The following is a 16,092-nucleotide window of genomic DNA, read 5'->3' as shown; positions in this document are numbered from 1 at the left end:
AATTCCTGCAAAGATTTCGAGAGCTCTGTCCGAAGATTAAGGAGTTTTTCTATGTAGCTAAACATGCAGAATACAAGCAACTAAATGACGGCCAGTGGCTGCTAGGCTTAGCATTTTTAACCGATCTGACCAACATGTTGAATGATCTTAATGTTGAGTTACAAGGAAAAGACAAAACTGTGATCAATATGAACAGTTAATGCTTTCAAATGGAAAATGCAGCATCTGTCGTCAAAGATGGAGCGACATGATTTGGGAAACTTCCAGAACCAGAGTTCCAGAGTTGGAGACGCTGGGCAAGGCATGTGTGCAACTTGACAGTGCACGCTACACAGAGCAGATTGAGAACTGTCTGTCAAAGTTTGACAAACGCTTGATTCCATTCAGTGCCAGTCATCAGAGTGACAAAAATGTAAGTTTCATTGTTCAGTATAAAAACTACAATTAAATATGTTTGGCATTTTTTATAGTAGATGGTAGATCTTTTTGACTTGGTCATTTTACAAGTAGATCTGATTTGTGTTGTGTCTGATTTTTCCTGTTGTGTCTGATTTTTCCTGTTGTGTCTGAATTTTCCTGCTGTGTCTGATTTTTCCTGTTGTTTTGTTTTTTGTGTGTTGGCGGCACGGTGGCTGAGTGGCAACACTCATGTCTCACAGCAAGACGGTTGGTTCGATCCCCGGGTCACCAGGCCTTTCTGTGTGGAGTTTTTCATGTTTCTCCCCGTGTCTGGATGGGTTTCCTCCGGGTACTCCGGTTTCCCCCATCAACCAAAACATGAACGCCCTTCGAGACAACTGTTGTTGTGATTTTGGGCGTTACAAAAATAAATGAATTGAATTGAATAGATCTCATGCTGAAAAAGTGTGGGCACCCCTGGTCTAAATAAAGAGTGTTTTTTATTATCATTATGATATCAAAATCTGTATCGAGTATTAAGTCTATTCCTTAGTATCTAAATCGAGTTTGAAATTTTAGTATCAACACTATTGCAAAGGATAACCACTCAACAATAGCAACAAAGGGAGGACATGCACACTCCACTCAGAGAGATCAGGAGTCTAACCCACAACCTGCATTCATTCCAGTGACAATAAACCTTCTTAAATCTTGCGTAATTATTTATTTCGATTGTACAATAGAAGCTAGCAATTTCAGACTTAATATAAAACACAGAACATATTGGTTTAAAAATACATACATTTTCAGATAAAATGCCATTAAAAGCCAGAAGACCATATATTGCTATTCTATGTTAGCATTAGGGTAATCCGACTTAGCTTAGCAATTAAGATTATACAACTACCATTACTACTACAAATACTACTGCTGCGTAGTACAGAGAGTATATATGGATTAGCATTTCAATATGGGCTTTTAATGCGTTTAGCTTTAGCATTAAGTTGTCCATTTGAATTCACGTTAATCCTCAATGCATTTAGAGTAGTTGGTTGCATGTATAGACTTTATATAGAAATGAGCAAATATCGTATTAAACAGGACAATGTATTCTCTTTTTTCATAACAAAGAAGATTTATATATGTGGAACTGTGGAACTTTCCTGGTATTAGGTCTGCCATTGGCCTGTCTTCATGATATGTTCCACAGCATGACATTAGAAGGAGACAGGATAACCACTACGCCACAGTGGTACAGGGAGAACATGCACACCCAGAGAGATCAGGAGTCGAACCCACAACCTCCTGTTAAGAGGGAGAAGACAGGATAACCACTCTGCCACAATGATACTTACCTATAGTCATGTTTTTTGCTTCACACATTTTGGGAGTTCCGATTCCATTTGAGGCGAGACAGCTGTACCTTCCACTATCTTCTTTGGAAACAGATTTGAACTCCTACAAAACAAAAGTCATCATTTAAAGCCACACTATGTAACTTTTCTTGGTGGAAGGTCTAGCACCTGCTTGTCTCCATGGAGACATATTATTGCTTTGTCTGAATGTTACATAGCATGGCATTTCATTGATCTATCTTGCATGAATTAAATTATAGGTGTTTTTATTGCTCAGAAAATACATGGACAAACATATATTCATACTCTTAACTCATACTCTCAACTCTCTACACATCTGAAATGTGACTTGGTCAGATATTGCTCTTTCCTTTGTCTCCATGGAGATAGACAAGTATAACCATGTAAAAGTCTATCAGAAAAGTTACATAGTGCACCTTTAACTAACTGTTACGAAACACAAACCAATAAAATAGCAGCTTTATTTTGTGAGTTGCATAATTCTTTTATCGCAGGAAGTCTGTTAGTAGTTTTGATATAATTTTTATGCAACTTTGTCAGACAGATTTGTAATTTTGAGCCTGGATTGTCAAAGTGGAGGCCTGTCTCACATCTTCAGAAAGACTGTTCCAGGTTTTAACTGTACAAAACTGAAACACTGATTCCCCATGTTTAGTCCTGACTCTGGGCACCAGCAGGAGGCTGGGACTAAACCAGGACTAAACCAGGACTATCAGGAGGCTGGTCCCTGAAGTCCTCAGAGTGTGAGATGGTTCATATGGCTCTAACATGTGGGAAATGTACTTTGGTTCTTGTCCATGGAGAGACTTGTTCACAAGCAGAGCTGCTTTAAAGTTTATTCTCTCAGCCACAGGAGCCAGAGACCTGAGCACAGGATGCATGTGTGAAGAACTTCCTGGTTCTAGTCAGAACCCAAACAGTAGCATCGTTTTGGATGTACTGCAGTGTCTTAAGGCTCGTTTGGAGAGGCCAGTGAGCAGGCCGTTACAGTAGTCTAACCTACTGGAGACAAGTGCAGGATAAGTCTCTCCAAGTCTGGTTTAGACAGTATACATTTGATTTTTGACATGTTTTTGTTTTTTGTTTTTTTTTTCTAGCCCGATTTGAAGGTTTTAGAGAGAGACTGGAGGTGACTTATGACACTTTCTCTATGTTTCTGTGGCCAAAGTCTATGACTTGAGATTTAGCTGGAGAAAGTTGTTTTTCCTCCACACACTGATCTGTGAATGCAGTGGCAGAGTGAATCCACTGGTCCATATTCACCTGCTGCAGTGAGACATAGATCTGAGTGTCATCTGCAGAGTTGTAACAGGACACATTATTCACTAAGAGGATCCCATGAGCCACAGTGTCAAAGGCAGCATTCAAATCTAACAGGATCAAAACTGAGACTTTGCCTGCATCAGTGTTCAGGCGGGATGTCATTTGTCACCTTGATAAGAGCAGTCTCAGTGCTGTGGTGGGTCTAAAACCTGACTGGAAAACATCAAAGGAGTTGTTCATTTGGAGAAAGTTAATAAACTGTAATCAGCTTTTTCAAGGACTTTGCCTGAAAATGCAGATTTGAGATTGGTTGGTAATTGTTCAGTATTGTGGCATCAGGACTGTTCTTTAGGAGAGGCTTGATAACCGCAGTTTTCAAGGCTCTTCGGAATGTTCCAGATTGAAGTCACATGTTAACTATGCAAGTGAATGGTGACAGCAAACTGTTGAGCACAGACTTTAGAAATTTAGTGGGTAACACATCGAGGCAGCATGTAGATGAACTCAGACTGGTGATGATATCTGGGACAGTTTTGTCAGTTACAGGTGCAAAGCTCTAAGTGTCTAGGTGGCTACAGGGGTGTTATTTGTGTTGTGAAATTGATGGGATTTTTAATGCCCTGAACCTTGTTATTATACTGTTATATGTAAACTCATTGTACTTAGATGTGGAAATAAGTTCTAATGGCAGCGGAGCTGGAGGCTTTGTTAATCTGTTGGGTTGTTACTGCAACTTCCAATAAGGTTTGAAAAAAAAAACACTCTCTTGTTTTACATAAGTTGTGGTTTTACATGTACATATTTTATTTGTAAATCTCATAATGAACCTGGAGCTTTAACTAGAGCTTTGACTTGCTCCATTCCCATTCAGCCCTCCGGCACTCCCTTTTCTGTGCTGTGACCGAGTCATCATTCCTCCATGGCGCTTTCTGCCTATCTTTAACCATTTTAACCTTCATCGGCGCAATGGTGTCCAGAATGGTGTCCATTCAAAACACTCAAAGTCACAGAGTTCAACAAATCATCAGCATTTCCAGGCCATTTATGTTATGTAAATGTGGACTAAGAATAAGGAAATTATTGCAAATGAATTGTACTCCAACCAAGGCAAATACACTATATATACATACTATAAACCCTTTTCTAGTGGAACTAAAATTAGATGGTGAACACATGTAAGGTCAATCATATCAACTTAGAATAAACAAGCAAGTGTCGATGACTCATTCTCCACATTTGAACGGAATTTGTGAGTCTGGTGTGACGCCTAAGGGACTCGAAGGTTCCAATACAGATGAAAGAGATGGGAGAGGGGGGTTTAGGGGTCCACCCTATATATATATATATATATATATATATATATATATATATATATATATATATATATATATATATATATATATATATATATATATATATATATATATATATATATATATATATATATATATATATTTCCCAGGACATTTGATGTTATTCCTTTTTTCTTTTTTTTTTCAGGACATTTGGCGTATTTCTTTTGTAAATTATTTTCCAGCTTCTCTAGAATTTCCAGGACTGGTATCAGTATCGGCAATTACACGAAGGTCAAGTATCATGTAGGATGGGATTTTTTTTTAAATGATACCAGATCAACACTAATTTTAACATCTTTCTTTGCAGTGTAAGTGCATATGTGTCTATATATTTACCAGTACTCCGGTGTATGAGTTAAGGACGTAGGAGTCGTTGCCATGGCGAGGTGAGCTGATTGGCTGAGAGTCTTTGAACCAGGAGTATGTGGCTGGAGGGATGCTCTGATGATCGTGACAGCGAAGTCGAACTACAGACCCAGTGACTGCGGAGGTGGGGATCTCACAGGAGGGTGTGTGAGGAGGGACTGTGAGAAGAGGAGGAAAAAGATATTACAAACACTCTACTACGAAGAATGGGGCTTTGAAGTTTATATTGAAATAACTGTATTGTATTTGTAGCAGCGGTACTAGACATATTTGAAGTCTTTGTACTTGCATCACATTGTTCTACTCCATAATAATAATGTACTAGTCCAATACAGCAATTATCCAGATGTCTTAAGTGGCTTTACAGTTTGTGTAGCCACATCTGCCCTGAGGTAGACTGACAGAAGCGAGGCTGCCAAAATGTGCCACTGGCCCCTCTGATCTTGCCTGGTGAGAGTATTTTTTTTTTTTTTTTTCCTTTTTTACTTCTCTGATGGGTGACATGTTTTTAAAGAAGAATAAAAACATGTGGTATAGGCTGGCCAGGCAAACAGAGGAAAGGTGTGTGATGTGTCTTGCCCAAGGACACAATGGCAGCATGGGTTGGAGTTAGGTTGAAATTTTGTAAGGTTACTCAGCTCAGGTACTGCAGCAATAGTAGTAGTAGCAGTAGTAGTAGTAGTAGCAGGAGCAGTAGTAGTAATAGCAGTAGTAGTAGTAGCAGCAGTAACAGTAACTGCTGTGCATTAGTAGTTGTAGTAGTAGTAGTAACAGCTGTAATACTAGTAGCACTAGCCGTAATAATAGTGGTGGTAATAGTAGTACTAGTAGTAGTTGTTGTAGTAGCAGCAGTAGTAATAGCAGTAGCAGTAGCAGTAGTAGTAGTAGCAGTAGCAGTAGTAGTAGCAGCAGTAGCAGTAGCAGTAATAGCAGAAGCAGTAGCAGTACTTATTGTCGTGATCCCTGTTTTGCTGTCCTTGTGTTCTCACTCCCCCCTCCCTCACCTGCCTGTCTCCGGAGCTGGGCGGAGTCCTGACTCCTCCTGCGCGCACCTGCTTCCCATCAACGCAATCAACACCACCCGCTGTGGATAAGAGGAGTCAGGACCAGACACTCGGCGCCGGAACGTCCGCGTGTTTCACGTGATTATGCTCATGGCTTAGTACTTTGATCCTTTTTTGTACACTCTTGTCTTATTGGAACTTTTTTGCTCTGCTCCAGATCTCCGCCCGAGAACCAGCTCCGGACTCGCCCAGCACCCGCACCTCCGCCCTGGTATGGTCTTGTGTCTTACCTTGTCATGCACTTGTGTCTCTCCGCGCTCACGGACCTGCACCCACACTCCCCAGCTCCTCTGGATTTATGAACTATGTTATTCAACTCTGGAGTTATGAACTATGTTATTTCGGACACAATGCTATGAAGCACCCTCGTTCCCCGGCCTTGTGGATTAATGAACTGTGGTTTCTATGAACACTTATTGAGAATAAAAACATTGTTTAAATTTTCGTGAGTCTCGCACCTTTGGTCCCTGCGCCCCGCTGGCTACGACACTTATAGTAATAGTATGTCTTCTTACCCAGTACTTTGAGAGTGACGTTGGTCTCTCCCAGGTTGACTGAGTCCTGAGGAGCACTGATCTCACAGCGGTATTCTCCGGCATCATCCTGAGTCACTCTCTGCAGAGTGACAGTGGCGCCCTCTATGGTCGCTCGTCCCTCGAACGGACCTGAAAACACATTTCAAATATAAACTTCAGCCAGCAGGGGTCAGCAACGAGAGAAATTATAATTTTTATCTAATTATGATAACATCTTTACAGCAATTTATGTTTTAAAAGCAAGATTTAATTCTTAGTGCATATTTCATGCCACAGAACCTGATTTTTACTGTCTTAAAAACATGACAAACAGAACTAGTTTAAACGTTTTGCAGTGGACCAAAGTTATTCCTCACTTTTCTACACATTATCCAACAATGTATTCCTAATTATTTAACACAATGAGTTTATAAGCACTTTTCACAACTTTCAGAGACCAGAATGGAGTTTTGCCGCCACTACTAACAACAACTAGCATGCTAACAGTGCACCTGCATTACTTCCTGGTTTCCTGGAAAAAAAACAACTTCATAATCTGATGCAGACAATACACAGCAGTCTCATTTTGACTTTAAGGGCTGCTTTTACAATATATCTATACAGATTTTACCAGGCTAAGTTACAAATCAGATCTGTGAAGAGGCGACCCTGCTCACAGTAAGAATGCATGTTTTTCCAAGGTATTTTTGAGCAATAAAACACTTTTAATATTAAAAAAAAAAACATTTTAGGAAAATCAATACTATCTCCATGGAGATGAGCAAGTGATGTACCAACCTTTGGAAAAGTTACATAGTGCAGCTTTATTACAGTACGTTGCATTTTTGAAAAGATACCCAGTCATTTATATGGCCAAATAAATCTATATATGCTAGCAAAGTACATTTGGGCATTATTATGATCTATGGACCCCTGTAAGATCCTTCCCTCGTCTCCTCTCTCCTTGTTTCCTCGTCTCCTCTCTCCTTCACGCTATTGAGCTGGAGCTAAATAATAAATTGTAGCTTACACGTTAGCCACATCGCTAACAGAGCGGACAGCACTTCTAAAAGCACCTGTCAAAAAATCTGTAGTAAATCAAACACTCTATTAGCTTGTTGGAAGATGCTATCAATACTAATACTAGACTGTTGCTGCGAGTGCGACTACTACTATTTGTAATAATGGTAGACCTACTGTAGCCTTTGCTTCTACTACTAACTAATACTGCTACTGCTAGTACTACTACTACTATAATAATAATTATCATATTATAATACTATAATAATACCAATGTGGCTACTATGACTACTACCACTACAAGTATTTAGGCTACTAATACTATCACTAAGAATAGTACTACTGTAACTACCACCACTGGTACTATCAAAACATTTACTAATATTACTTCTACTACTACTACTACTACTACTACTAACCAATGTGGTTACTATTACCACTGCTACTACTAGTATTTGTGCTATTATTACTACCACAATTACTAGTACTATTGTACTAGTACTATTGCAGCTGCAACTACTATGATACTATGATACTATGATATGATACCACTATGTTTACTGTGATAACTGTTGCTACTATTACTACAACCACACTTATGTAGCCACCATTATGGCTACTATTACTACTGCTCCAAAGACCAATCCAGAATGTGAGTGTACTAAAGTTCTTGCTGTTCTTGAACGAGGTTGAGAAGAGAGTTTTGTGGGTCAAACAGACCATCTGCCCAAACTGCTTCAGGTGAGAAAAAGTTCATTAAATTGGGTTATTTTTAATTATTTTTGCAGGTTTTGGGGACATAAGAAAAGTGTGGAGCAAGGACGAACACAGAGACGATATAATGAGTAGAGCATGATATTACAGAAAGGATTTACAGCAGGTATTTGAAGTGGTCACTAAAACAAGCAGACCAAGAATCACCCTGTGTCGCACCAGTAACATACACTGCACTTTCTCTCCCCCTTCTCTCTCTCCCCTTATCCCCTTCAACTTTCTGCCCTCCCTGTTTTATCTCTCTCCTCTTCCTCTTACCCCGTCCACCCACTGCCCTCCTCCTCCCTCTGTTCTCTTTCTCTCTCTATCTCCCTTTACCCCCTCCACTCTCTACTCTTCCCCTCCCTTTGGTCTCTCTCTTTCTCATCTCTTTTCTTTACCCAACCTTTTACATCTCTCTCCTCCCTTTAACTTACTCCTGCCCCTCTCTTTTTTCTCCCCTCCTCTCTCGCCCCCCTCTTTGCCCCCCTTTTCCCTTTCTGTTCCTCTACTTCTACTTCTTTGCATTTGCCCCCACCTCTCCCTCTTTTTCCCCCTCCTCCCTCTCTCTTTTCCCTCTCCTCTCTTTAACCCCCCCATCTCTCTCCCATGCTCTATTTATCACCCTCTCTCTCTCTCTCTTTCTCTCTCTCTTCCTCTTTCCTTCTCTCTCCACCCCCCCCACCCCCCTTCTCTTTCTCTCCCCCTCCTCTCTTTAACCCCCCCCCCCCTCTGAGCTGATTAGCCCTGTCAGCTCCAGTGTCTCCACGGCGACAGCACTTTCTCACCTCTGAACTGTCCATCAAAGTAAACGAATGACACGTCCCTCCCTCTCTTCTTCCACTCGATCCTTGGGTTTTGGTCTCTCTCCGTTTTGTACAGGCAGGACAGCACTGCGTCTGGGTTTAAAGAAAGAGAAAAAAGGAGTTAAAAAAAGAAAAACAAATGATCTATTTATGTACGAGAGACTGAAGGATATTTATAGAAGACAGTTTGACAGAAGGAGGAAAGGAGAAGTATTTTTAGTCAAGGCATTTATCTAAGTGCACTTTATTTACATACAATCAATGTTTTTTAAATGCAAAATAAGTACCAAAAAAAAGCTATTTAGGAGTGTGCACCATTTTGTCCTGATGGTAAACCTGGTTTGGCCCTATTCTAGTCCTGGTTTGTTACTGTTCTAGTCCTGGTTTGGTTTGGGCCTGTTCTAGTCCTGGTTTGGTCCTGTTCTACTCCTGGTTTGGCACTGTTCTAGTCCTGGTTTGGTCCTGTTCTAGCCCTGGTTTGGCCCTGTTCTACTCTTGGTTTGGCCCTGTTCTAATCCTGGTTTGGTCCTGTTCTAGTCCTGGTTTGGTCCTGTTTTAGTCCTGGTTTGACCCTGCCCTAGTCCTGGTTTAGTCCTGGTGTAGTCCAGAGTTAGTTCCAAAATGAGTCCCAGTTTAGTTCTGATTTTGAGGTGGAGTACAGACTATGTGTAAGTGTGAACACAACCTCAGTCATAGTGCTGTAAGTATTTGTATTCTGTGAGATTAACATTTCATGTAACATGATATATCATACCTTGACCTGTATGTTTTCGTGGGCGCCAGCGTGGCATGATTATGACGACTTTGACGTGGAAGTATTATGCTATATGCATTTTGTACCGACACATGTATGATTCTTAAGAAAGATCAGATAAGAATACATGTTTTGCACACTCTGTCTTCAGTGAACCCAGATAACATTCTTCATGTCTGTACATTTCAAGATAATTATTAAGAAGTTATGACGTGTGCCACTAGTATATAAGAAGCCACGGTAGAGATGTAAAAATAGGAGACAGTGGTAATCGACTCGAATGATGCCTGTATCTGCTGAATAAAGAGACTGAATTGTGGAACTGCCCAGCCTTCTGGACTCCTGCTTTCGGTTCGCCTCCAGGGAAAGCTGACAATTCCTTGTTGATGATGGGTACTGAAAGAAGTAGCTGTAGTTGTGGTAGTAGTAGCGGTAACAGTAATAGTGGCAGTGTTGTTAATATGTTAATATACTCCTATAACAACTGTTGGTTTCTGTTCTGTTGCATGAAGAACAGATGCGGAGGCACAGGAATCATTCTGTACAGCTTTATTATCAGTTACAGCAATACAGTCGGGTTAACGGTAGTGTACAGCAAAATTTGAAGCAGGGTCTAAATCACAGTCTAAAGTGGAGTCTAGAGCAGAGACTAAAGCGGAGTCTAACAAGTGGCACAGTCTAAAGCAGAGTCTAAAGTGGAGTCATAAGTGGAGTCTAAAGCGGAGTCAATGCAGAGTCTAACGCGGAGTCAAAATTGGAGAATCTAACAATTGGCAGAGTCTAAAGCAGAGTTTAAAGCAGAGCCTAAGTAGCGTCTAAAGCAGAGTCTAAAGCAGAGTCAAAAGCAAGTCTAAAGCGAAGTCTAAAGCGGAGTCTAACAAGTGTCAGAGTCTAAAGCAGAGTTTAAAGCAGAGTCTAAAGTGGAAGTGGCACAGAGTATGAAAGGAGAACATAGAGAAGAAATGGACCAAAATGACCGAAAAGTCCCTGCTATATCTCAGTTTCCTGTGACCACAAGAAATGACAACTGTTACATGGGAAACAGAACATTTTGTACCTTTGTAAGAAGGTAAGCAATGTATTATATTTGTATATTGTTTTCACAACTTATTATGACTATCCCTACTACTAAAACTATTAAACTATTAAAACGAATATACTGAGTTTGAGTGATGGCAATACTTGGAATGATATAATATGTAGTAGTGTTTTTTGTTATATGTTTAAATGGACTCCCCTCCCTGAACCGCCACCTTAACGTGGTGGAGGGGTTTGAATGCCCGAATGATCCTGGGAGCTATGTTGTTGGGGGCTTCATGCCCCTGGTAGGGTCACCCATGGCAAACAGGTCCAGGGGGATGGGTCAGATGAAGAGCGGTTCAGAAGCCCCTTACGAAGAGAATTAAATTAAGGCCAGCTACGTCGCCCGGACCGGCATTACCGGGGCCCCACCCTGGAGCCAGGCCTGGGGTGGGTGCTCGACAGCGAGCGCCTGGTGGCCGGGCCTTTCCCCACGGGTTAGGGTTAGGGCTCAGCCCGAAGTAGTGACGTGGGGCCGTCCTCATGTGGACCCACCACCCGCAAGAGGATCCGTAAGGGGCCGGTGCATGAAGATCTGGGCAGCAGTCGAAGGCGGGGGCCTCGACGACCGGATCTCTGGACATGGAGACTGGCTCTGGGGACATGGAATGTCACCTCGCTGGGGGGGGAAGGAGCCGGAGCTTGTGCGGGAGGTTGAGTGTTACTGACTAGTTATAGTTGGCCTCGCCTCCACGCACAGTTTGGGCTCTGGAACCCAACTTCTTGAGAGGGGCTGGACTCTCCATTTCTCTGGCATTGCCCGCAGGGAGAGGCAGCGAGCTGGTGTGGGCTTGCTCATTGCCCCACAGCTCAGCCGCTTCGTGTTGGGGTTCACTCCGGTGAACGAGAGGGTCGCGTCCCTGTGCCTTCGGGTCAGGGACAGGTCTCTCACTGTTGTGTCGGCCTACAGGCCAAACAGCAGTGCAGAGTACCCGGCCTTCTTGGAGTCCCTGGGAGGGGTACTAGACAGTGCACCGACTGGGGACTCCGTTGTTCTCCTGGGGGACTTCAACGCCCATGTGGGTAACGACAGTGACACCTGGAGGGGCGTGATTGGGAAGAACGGCCTCCCTGATCTGAACCCGAGTCGTGTTTTGTTATTGGACTTCTGTGCTAGTCACAGTTTGTCCATAACAAACACCATGTTCGAGCACAAGGGTGTCCATCGGTGCACGTGGCACCAGGACACTCTAGGTCGGAGGTCAATGATCGACTTTGTTGTCGTGTCATCTGACCTCCGACCGCGTGTCTTTAACACTCGGGTGAAGAGAGGGGCTGAGCTGTTAACCGATCACCACCTGGTGGTGAGTTGGATCCGCTGGCGGAGGAGGAAGCCGGACAGACCTGGCAGACCCAAGCGTATTGTAAGGGTCTGTTGGGAACGCCTGGCAGAGCCTTCTGTCAGAGGGGTCTTCAACTCACACCTCCGGGAGAACTTCTCCCTGATCCCGGGGGAGGTTGGAGACATGGACTCCGAGTGGGCCATGTTCTCCACCTCTATTGTCAATGCAGCCGCTTGTAGTTGTGGTCGTAAGGTCTGCGGTGCTTGTCGCGGCGGCAATCCCCGAACCCGGTAGTGGACACCGGAAGTAAGGGATGCCATCAAGCTGAAGAAGGAGTCCTATCGAGCCTTGTTGGCTCGTGGGACTCCTGAGGCAGCCGATGAGTACAGGCGGGCCAAGCGTGCTGCGGCTCGTGCGGTTGCAGAGGCAAAAACTCGGGGTTGGGAGGAGTTCCGGGAGGCCATGGAGGAGGACTATCGGACAGCCTCAAAGAAATTCTGGCAAACTGTCCGACGCCTCAGGAGGGGGAAGCAGTGCTTCACCAACACTGTTTACAGTGCGGGTGGAGAGCTGCTGACCTCGACTGGGGATGTTGTCGGGAGGTGGAAGGAATACTTTGAGGATCTCCTCAATCCCCCCGTCATGTCTTCCGAGGAGGAAGCAGAGACTGGGGAGCCGGAGGCAGACTCATCCATCACCCTGGCTGAAGTTAGCAAGCTCCTCGGTGGCAAGGCTCCGGGGGTGGACGAGATCCATCCTGAGTACCTCAAGTCTCTGGATGTTGTGGGACTGTCTTGGCTAACACGTCTCTGCAACACCGCGTGGCGGTCGGGGACAGTACCACTGGAATGGCAGACTGGAAAGGGTGGTGATCCCTCTGTATAAGAAGGGGGACCGGAGGGTGTGTTCCAATTACAGGGGAATCACACTCCTCAGCTTTCCCGGTAAGGTCTATTCCAGGGTACTGGAGAGGAGAATCAAACCGATAGTCGAACCTCGGATTCAGGAGGAGCAGTGTGGTTTTCGTCCTGGTCGTGGAACACTGGACCAGCTCTATACTCTCCATCGGGTCCTCGAGGGTTCATGGGAGTATGCCCAACCAGTCCACATGTGTTTTGTGGATCTGGAGAAGGCATTCGACCGTGTCCCTCATGGTGTCCTTTGGGGGGTGCTCCGGGAGTATGGGGTCCGGGGCCCTTTGCTAAGGGCTGTCCGGTCCCTGTATGACTGGAGCAGGAGCTGTGTTCGCATTGCCGGCAGTAAGTCAGACCTGTTCCCGGTGCATGTTGGACCCCTCCAGGGCTGCCCTTTGTCACCGGTTCTGTTCATTATATTTATGGACAGAATTTCTAGGCGCAGCCAGGGTCCGGAGGGGGTCTGGTTCGGTAACCACAGGATTTCATCTCTGCTATTTGCGGATGATGTTGTCCTGATGGCTTCATCGAGCCAGGACCTGCAGCAGGCACTGGGGCGGTTTGCAGCTGAGTGTGAAGCGGCTGGGATGAGAATCAGCTCCTCCAAATCTGAGGCCATGGTTTTCGACCAGAAAAAGGTGGTTTGCCCTCTCCAGGTGGGTGGTGAGTCTCTGCCAGGGTGGAGGAGTTCAAGTATCTCGGGGTCTTGTTCACGAGTGAGGGAAGGATGGAGCGTGAGATTGACAGGCGGATCGGTGCAGCGTCTGCAGCGATGCGGTCGCTGTATCGGTCCGTTGTGGTGAAGAAGGTTCGATTTACTGGTCAATCTACGTTCCTACCCTCACCTATGGTCATGAGCTCTGGGTAATGACCGAAAGGACAAGGTCGCGGATACAAACGGCTGAAATGAGTTTCCTCCGCAGGGTGGCTGGGTGCACCCTTAGGGATAGGGTGAGGAGCTCAGTCACACGGGAGGAGCTCGGAGTAGAGCCGCTGCTCCTACACGTTGAGAGGAGCCAGCTGAGGTGGCTCGGGCATCTGCTCAGGATGATTCCTGGATGCCTCCCTAGGGAGATGTTCTGGGCATGTCCCACTGGGAGGAGTCCCCGGGGAAGACCCAGGACACGCTGGAGGGACTATGTCTCTCGGCTGGCTTGGGAACGCCTTGGGGTCCCACTGGAGGAGCTGGAGGACTTGTCTGGGGTGAGGGAAGTCTGGGAGTCCCTGCTTAGACTGCTGCCCCCGCGACCCGGCCCCGGATAAGCGGAAGAAAATGGATGGATGGGTTTAAATGGACTCATGCATATGTAGTAATATTGAAATTTTATCTTGTGGTGGAAGTAGTGGTAATGGCAGTAATTGTAATAGCAGTAGCAGCAGTAGTAGTGGCAGTCATAGTAGTGCAAGTATAATAATAATAATAATATCTGCAGTAATGACATGATAATACTTGTCATAGAAAGTACTGTAACCTCCCCTAATGTAAGCCAATTTGACTAATCTTTTCTCTCTAAACAATATGTTTACGCCTGTGGAGAGAGTTATTTTTAGTTCAGTTTGACAGAAATAGAAACATACCTGAATTCTCTCTGACCTCCACTTTGTGACGATTACTCGTGACTGTGACAGACAACAGTGGACAACCTGGAAATAATACAAACAGCTCTGAGTTAGTTTTATCTAATATGAAGACATGAAGAATTCAACAACAAAAACAGAGAGGTATTCTAGAAATACTATCAGTGACAATAATATCAAAGGGGATATAATAATACTTTGATAGTAGTAGAATACATTTGGCTTTGGGAAACATTACTAAGAGTTAACAGTTCAAATAGCACTTATGTATTTTTTGCAAATGAACTCTTCAAATATTCGTTCCTTTGATTTGAGTGCAGACCAGAGACTGTATGAAGAAGTGGACAAAGTGAGTGTGATGTCACCCACAGTGTTCGCCTCCAAATGAAGCTCATCCAGGCTAGCAGTTATAGCGGCTAATGTGGAGTCAAGTTCCATATTTGAAATTCTGACTTGTTGCTAATTCTTTTAATGTTCATATTTTGATTTATGTACACAATGGCAAAATAAAATGATCATGTAGAGCGGGTCAATCCAAACATTTTAAGACCGCAAAATTACAGAGAGAAGGGCGAAGATTTTTCAATGGAAAGTGAATATGAGCCAAACTTGATAGAGCCAGAAGTGCGCCCGTGATCGCTTCCTATTTGGCATGGGGCAGCTAGAAGTCTATGGTGCAGAACCCTCAAAAGCTCAACCAGAACTAAACCAGAACTAGGTCTAACCCAGGACTAAACCAGGACAAAACCAGAAACGAACAAGGACGGAACCAAGTCTAAACCAGGACTGAACCAGGCTCCACAAGAGCTGTTTTTAAGGTGTTTTTGCATGAGTAATGCAGAACATTCTACTGGAATTTCCCCACTGTGGGACTAATAAAGGCATATCTTATCTAACAAAACCAGGATTAACAAGGACTAAACCAAAACTAAACATTTCTTTGTATAACTTGCATGTTTACAGTTTTTATTTATTCATTTTGATGAAAAAAATCAAATTATTAGAATTAGACATTTTTACTATATATAAAGGTACAATTAGGGATATTTTTGCCTCTCTGCCTCTCTTAGGTGAGTCAGGATTACTTCTCTGGTTTAATCCCAAAGTCTTAAGCCTTAACCCTCCGTATGTTTATTTAAACCAGGGCGCGGAGGTTACGGTGTCAGATTAGGACCAAACAAAAACAGGAAGTGCTGCCCTTTTTCCTACAATCTGACTGGCTGGGGATTAGAAAGTGGGCGGGTTAAGGTGAACCACAGAGGAGGGAAGTCAAGGAGAGAAGACAGAGTCAAGTCAAATCCACTAGCATGTCTCCATGGAGATGTTATTGCTTTGCCTGTCATACTGTGGAACATTCCACAGTATGGCAGGCAAAGCAATAACATTCATGGGACAAGATGATAACCCCATCAAGCCTAGATACAGGTCAGATCTGTCGAGAGACGAGCCAGACTCACTATGTTAATTACTGTGTCCATGTAATTTCTCTTGTGGATTAATAAAGTCTAAGTTATATTGTTACTATAAAAGTATACTATGTAACTTTTGTGAGACCATTATCTCCTT

At 43.8% G+C, this 16,092-nt stretch overlaps 1 protein-coding gene across 1 annotated transcript in view; it reads right to left on the bottom strand.

The window, feature by feature from the left end:
* Positions 1–16,092, bottom strand: part of jam2a (junctional adhesion molecule 2a) — a 46,095-nt gene that overhangs the window by 12,880 nt on the left and 17,123 nt on the right. Inside the window, exons 2-6 of the mRNA XM_055228016.1 lie at positions 14,527–14,592; positions 8,900–9,010; positions 6,339–6,488; positions 4,730–4,917; positions 1,755–1,857 (exon numbers count right to left, since the gene is read on the bottom strand). Of these exons, the coding sequence (XP_055083991.1) occupies positions 1,755–1,857; positions 4,730–4,917; positions 6,339–6,488; positions 8,900–9,010; positions 14,527–14,592 (618 nt within the window). The remainder of the gene's footprint in view (positions 1–1,754; positions 1,858–4,729; positions 4,918–6,338; positions 6,489–8,899; positions 9,011–14,526; positions 14,593–16,092) is intronic.

This window comes from Periophthalmus magnuspinnatus, chromosome 2 (genome assembly GCF_009829125.3).
Source record: "Periophthalmus magnuspinnatus isolate fPerMag1 chromosome 2, fPerMag1.2.pri, whole genome shotgun sequence".
In the NCBI taxonomy this organism is placed as follows: Eukaryota; Metazoa; Chordata; class Actinopteri; order Gobiiformes; family Gobiidae; genus Periophthalmus; species Periophthalmus magnuspinnatus.
Note: the sequence above shows the minus strand (reverse complement) of the source record. Positions and strands in the feature narration are given on the sequence as shown.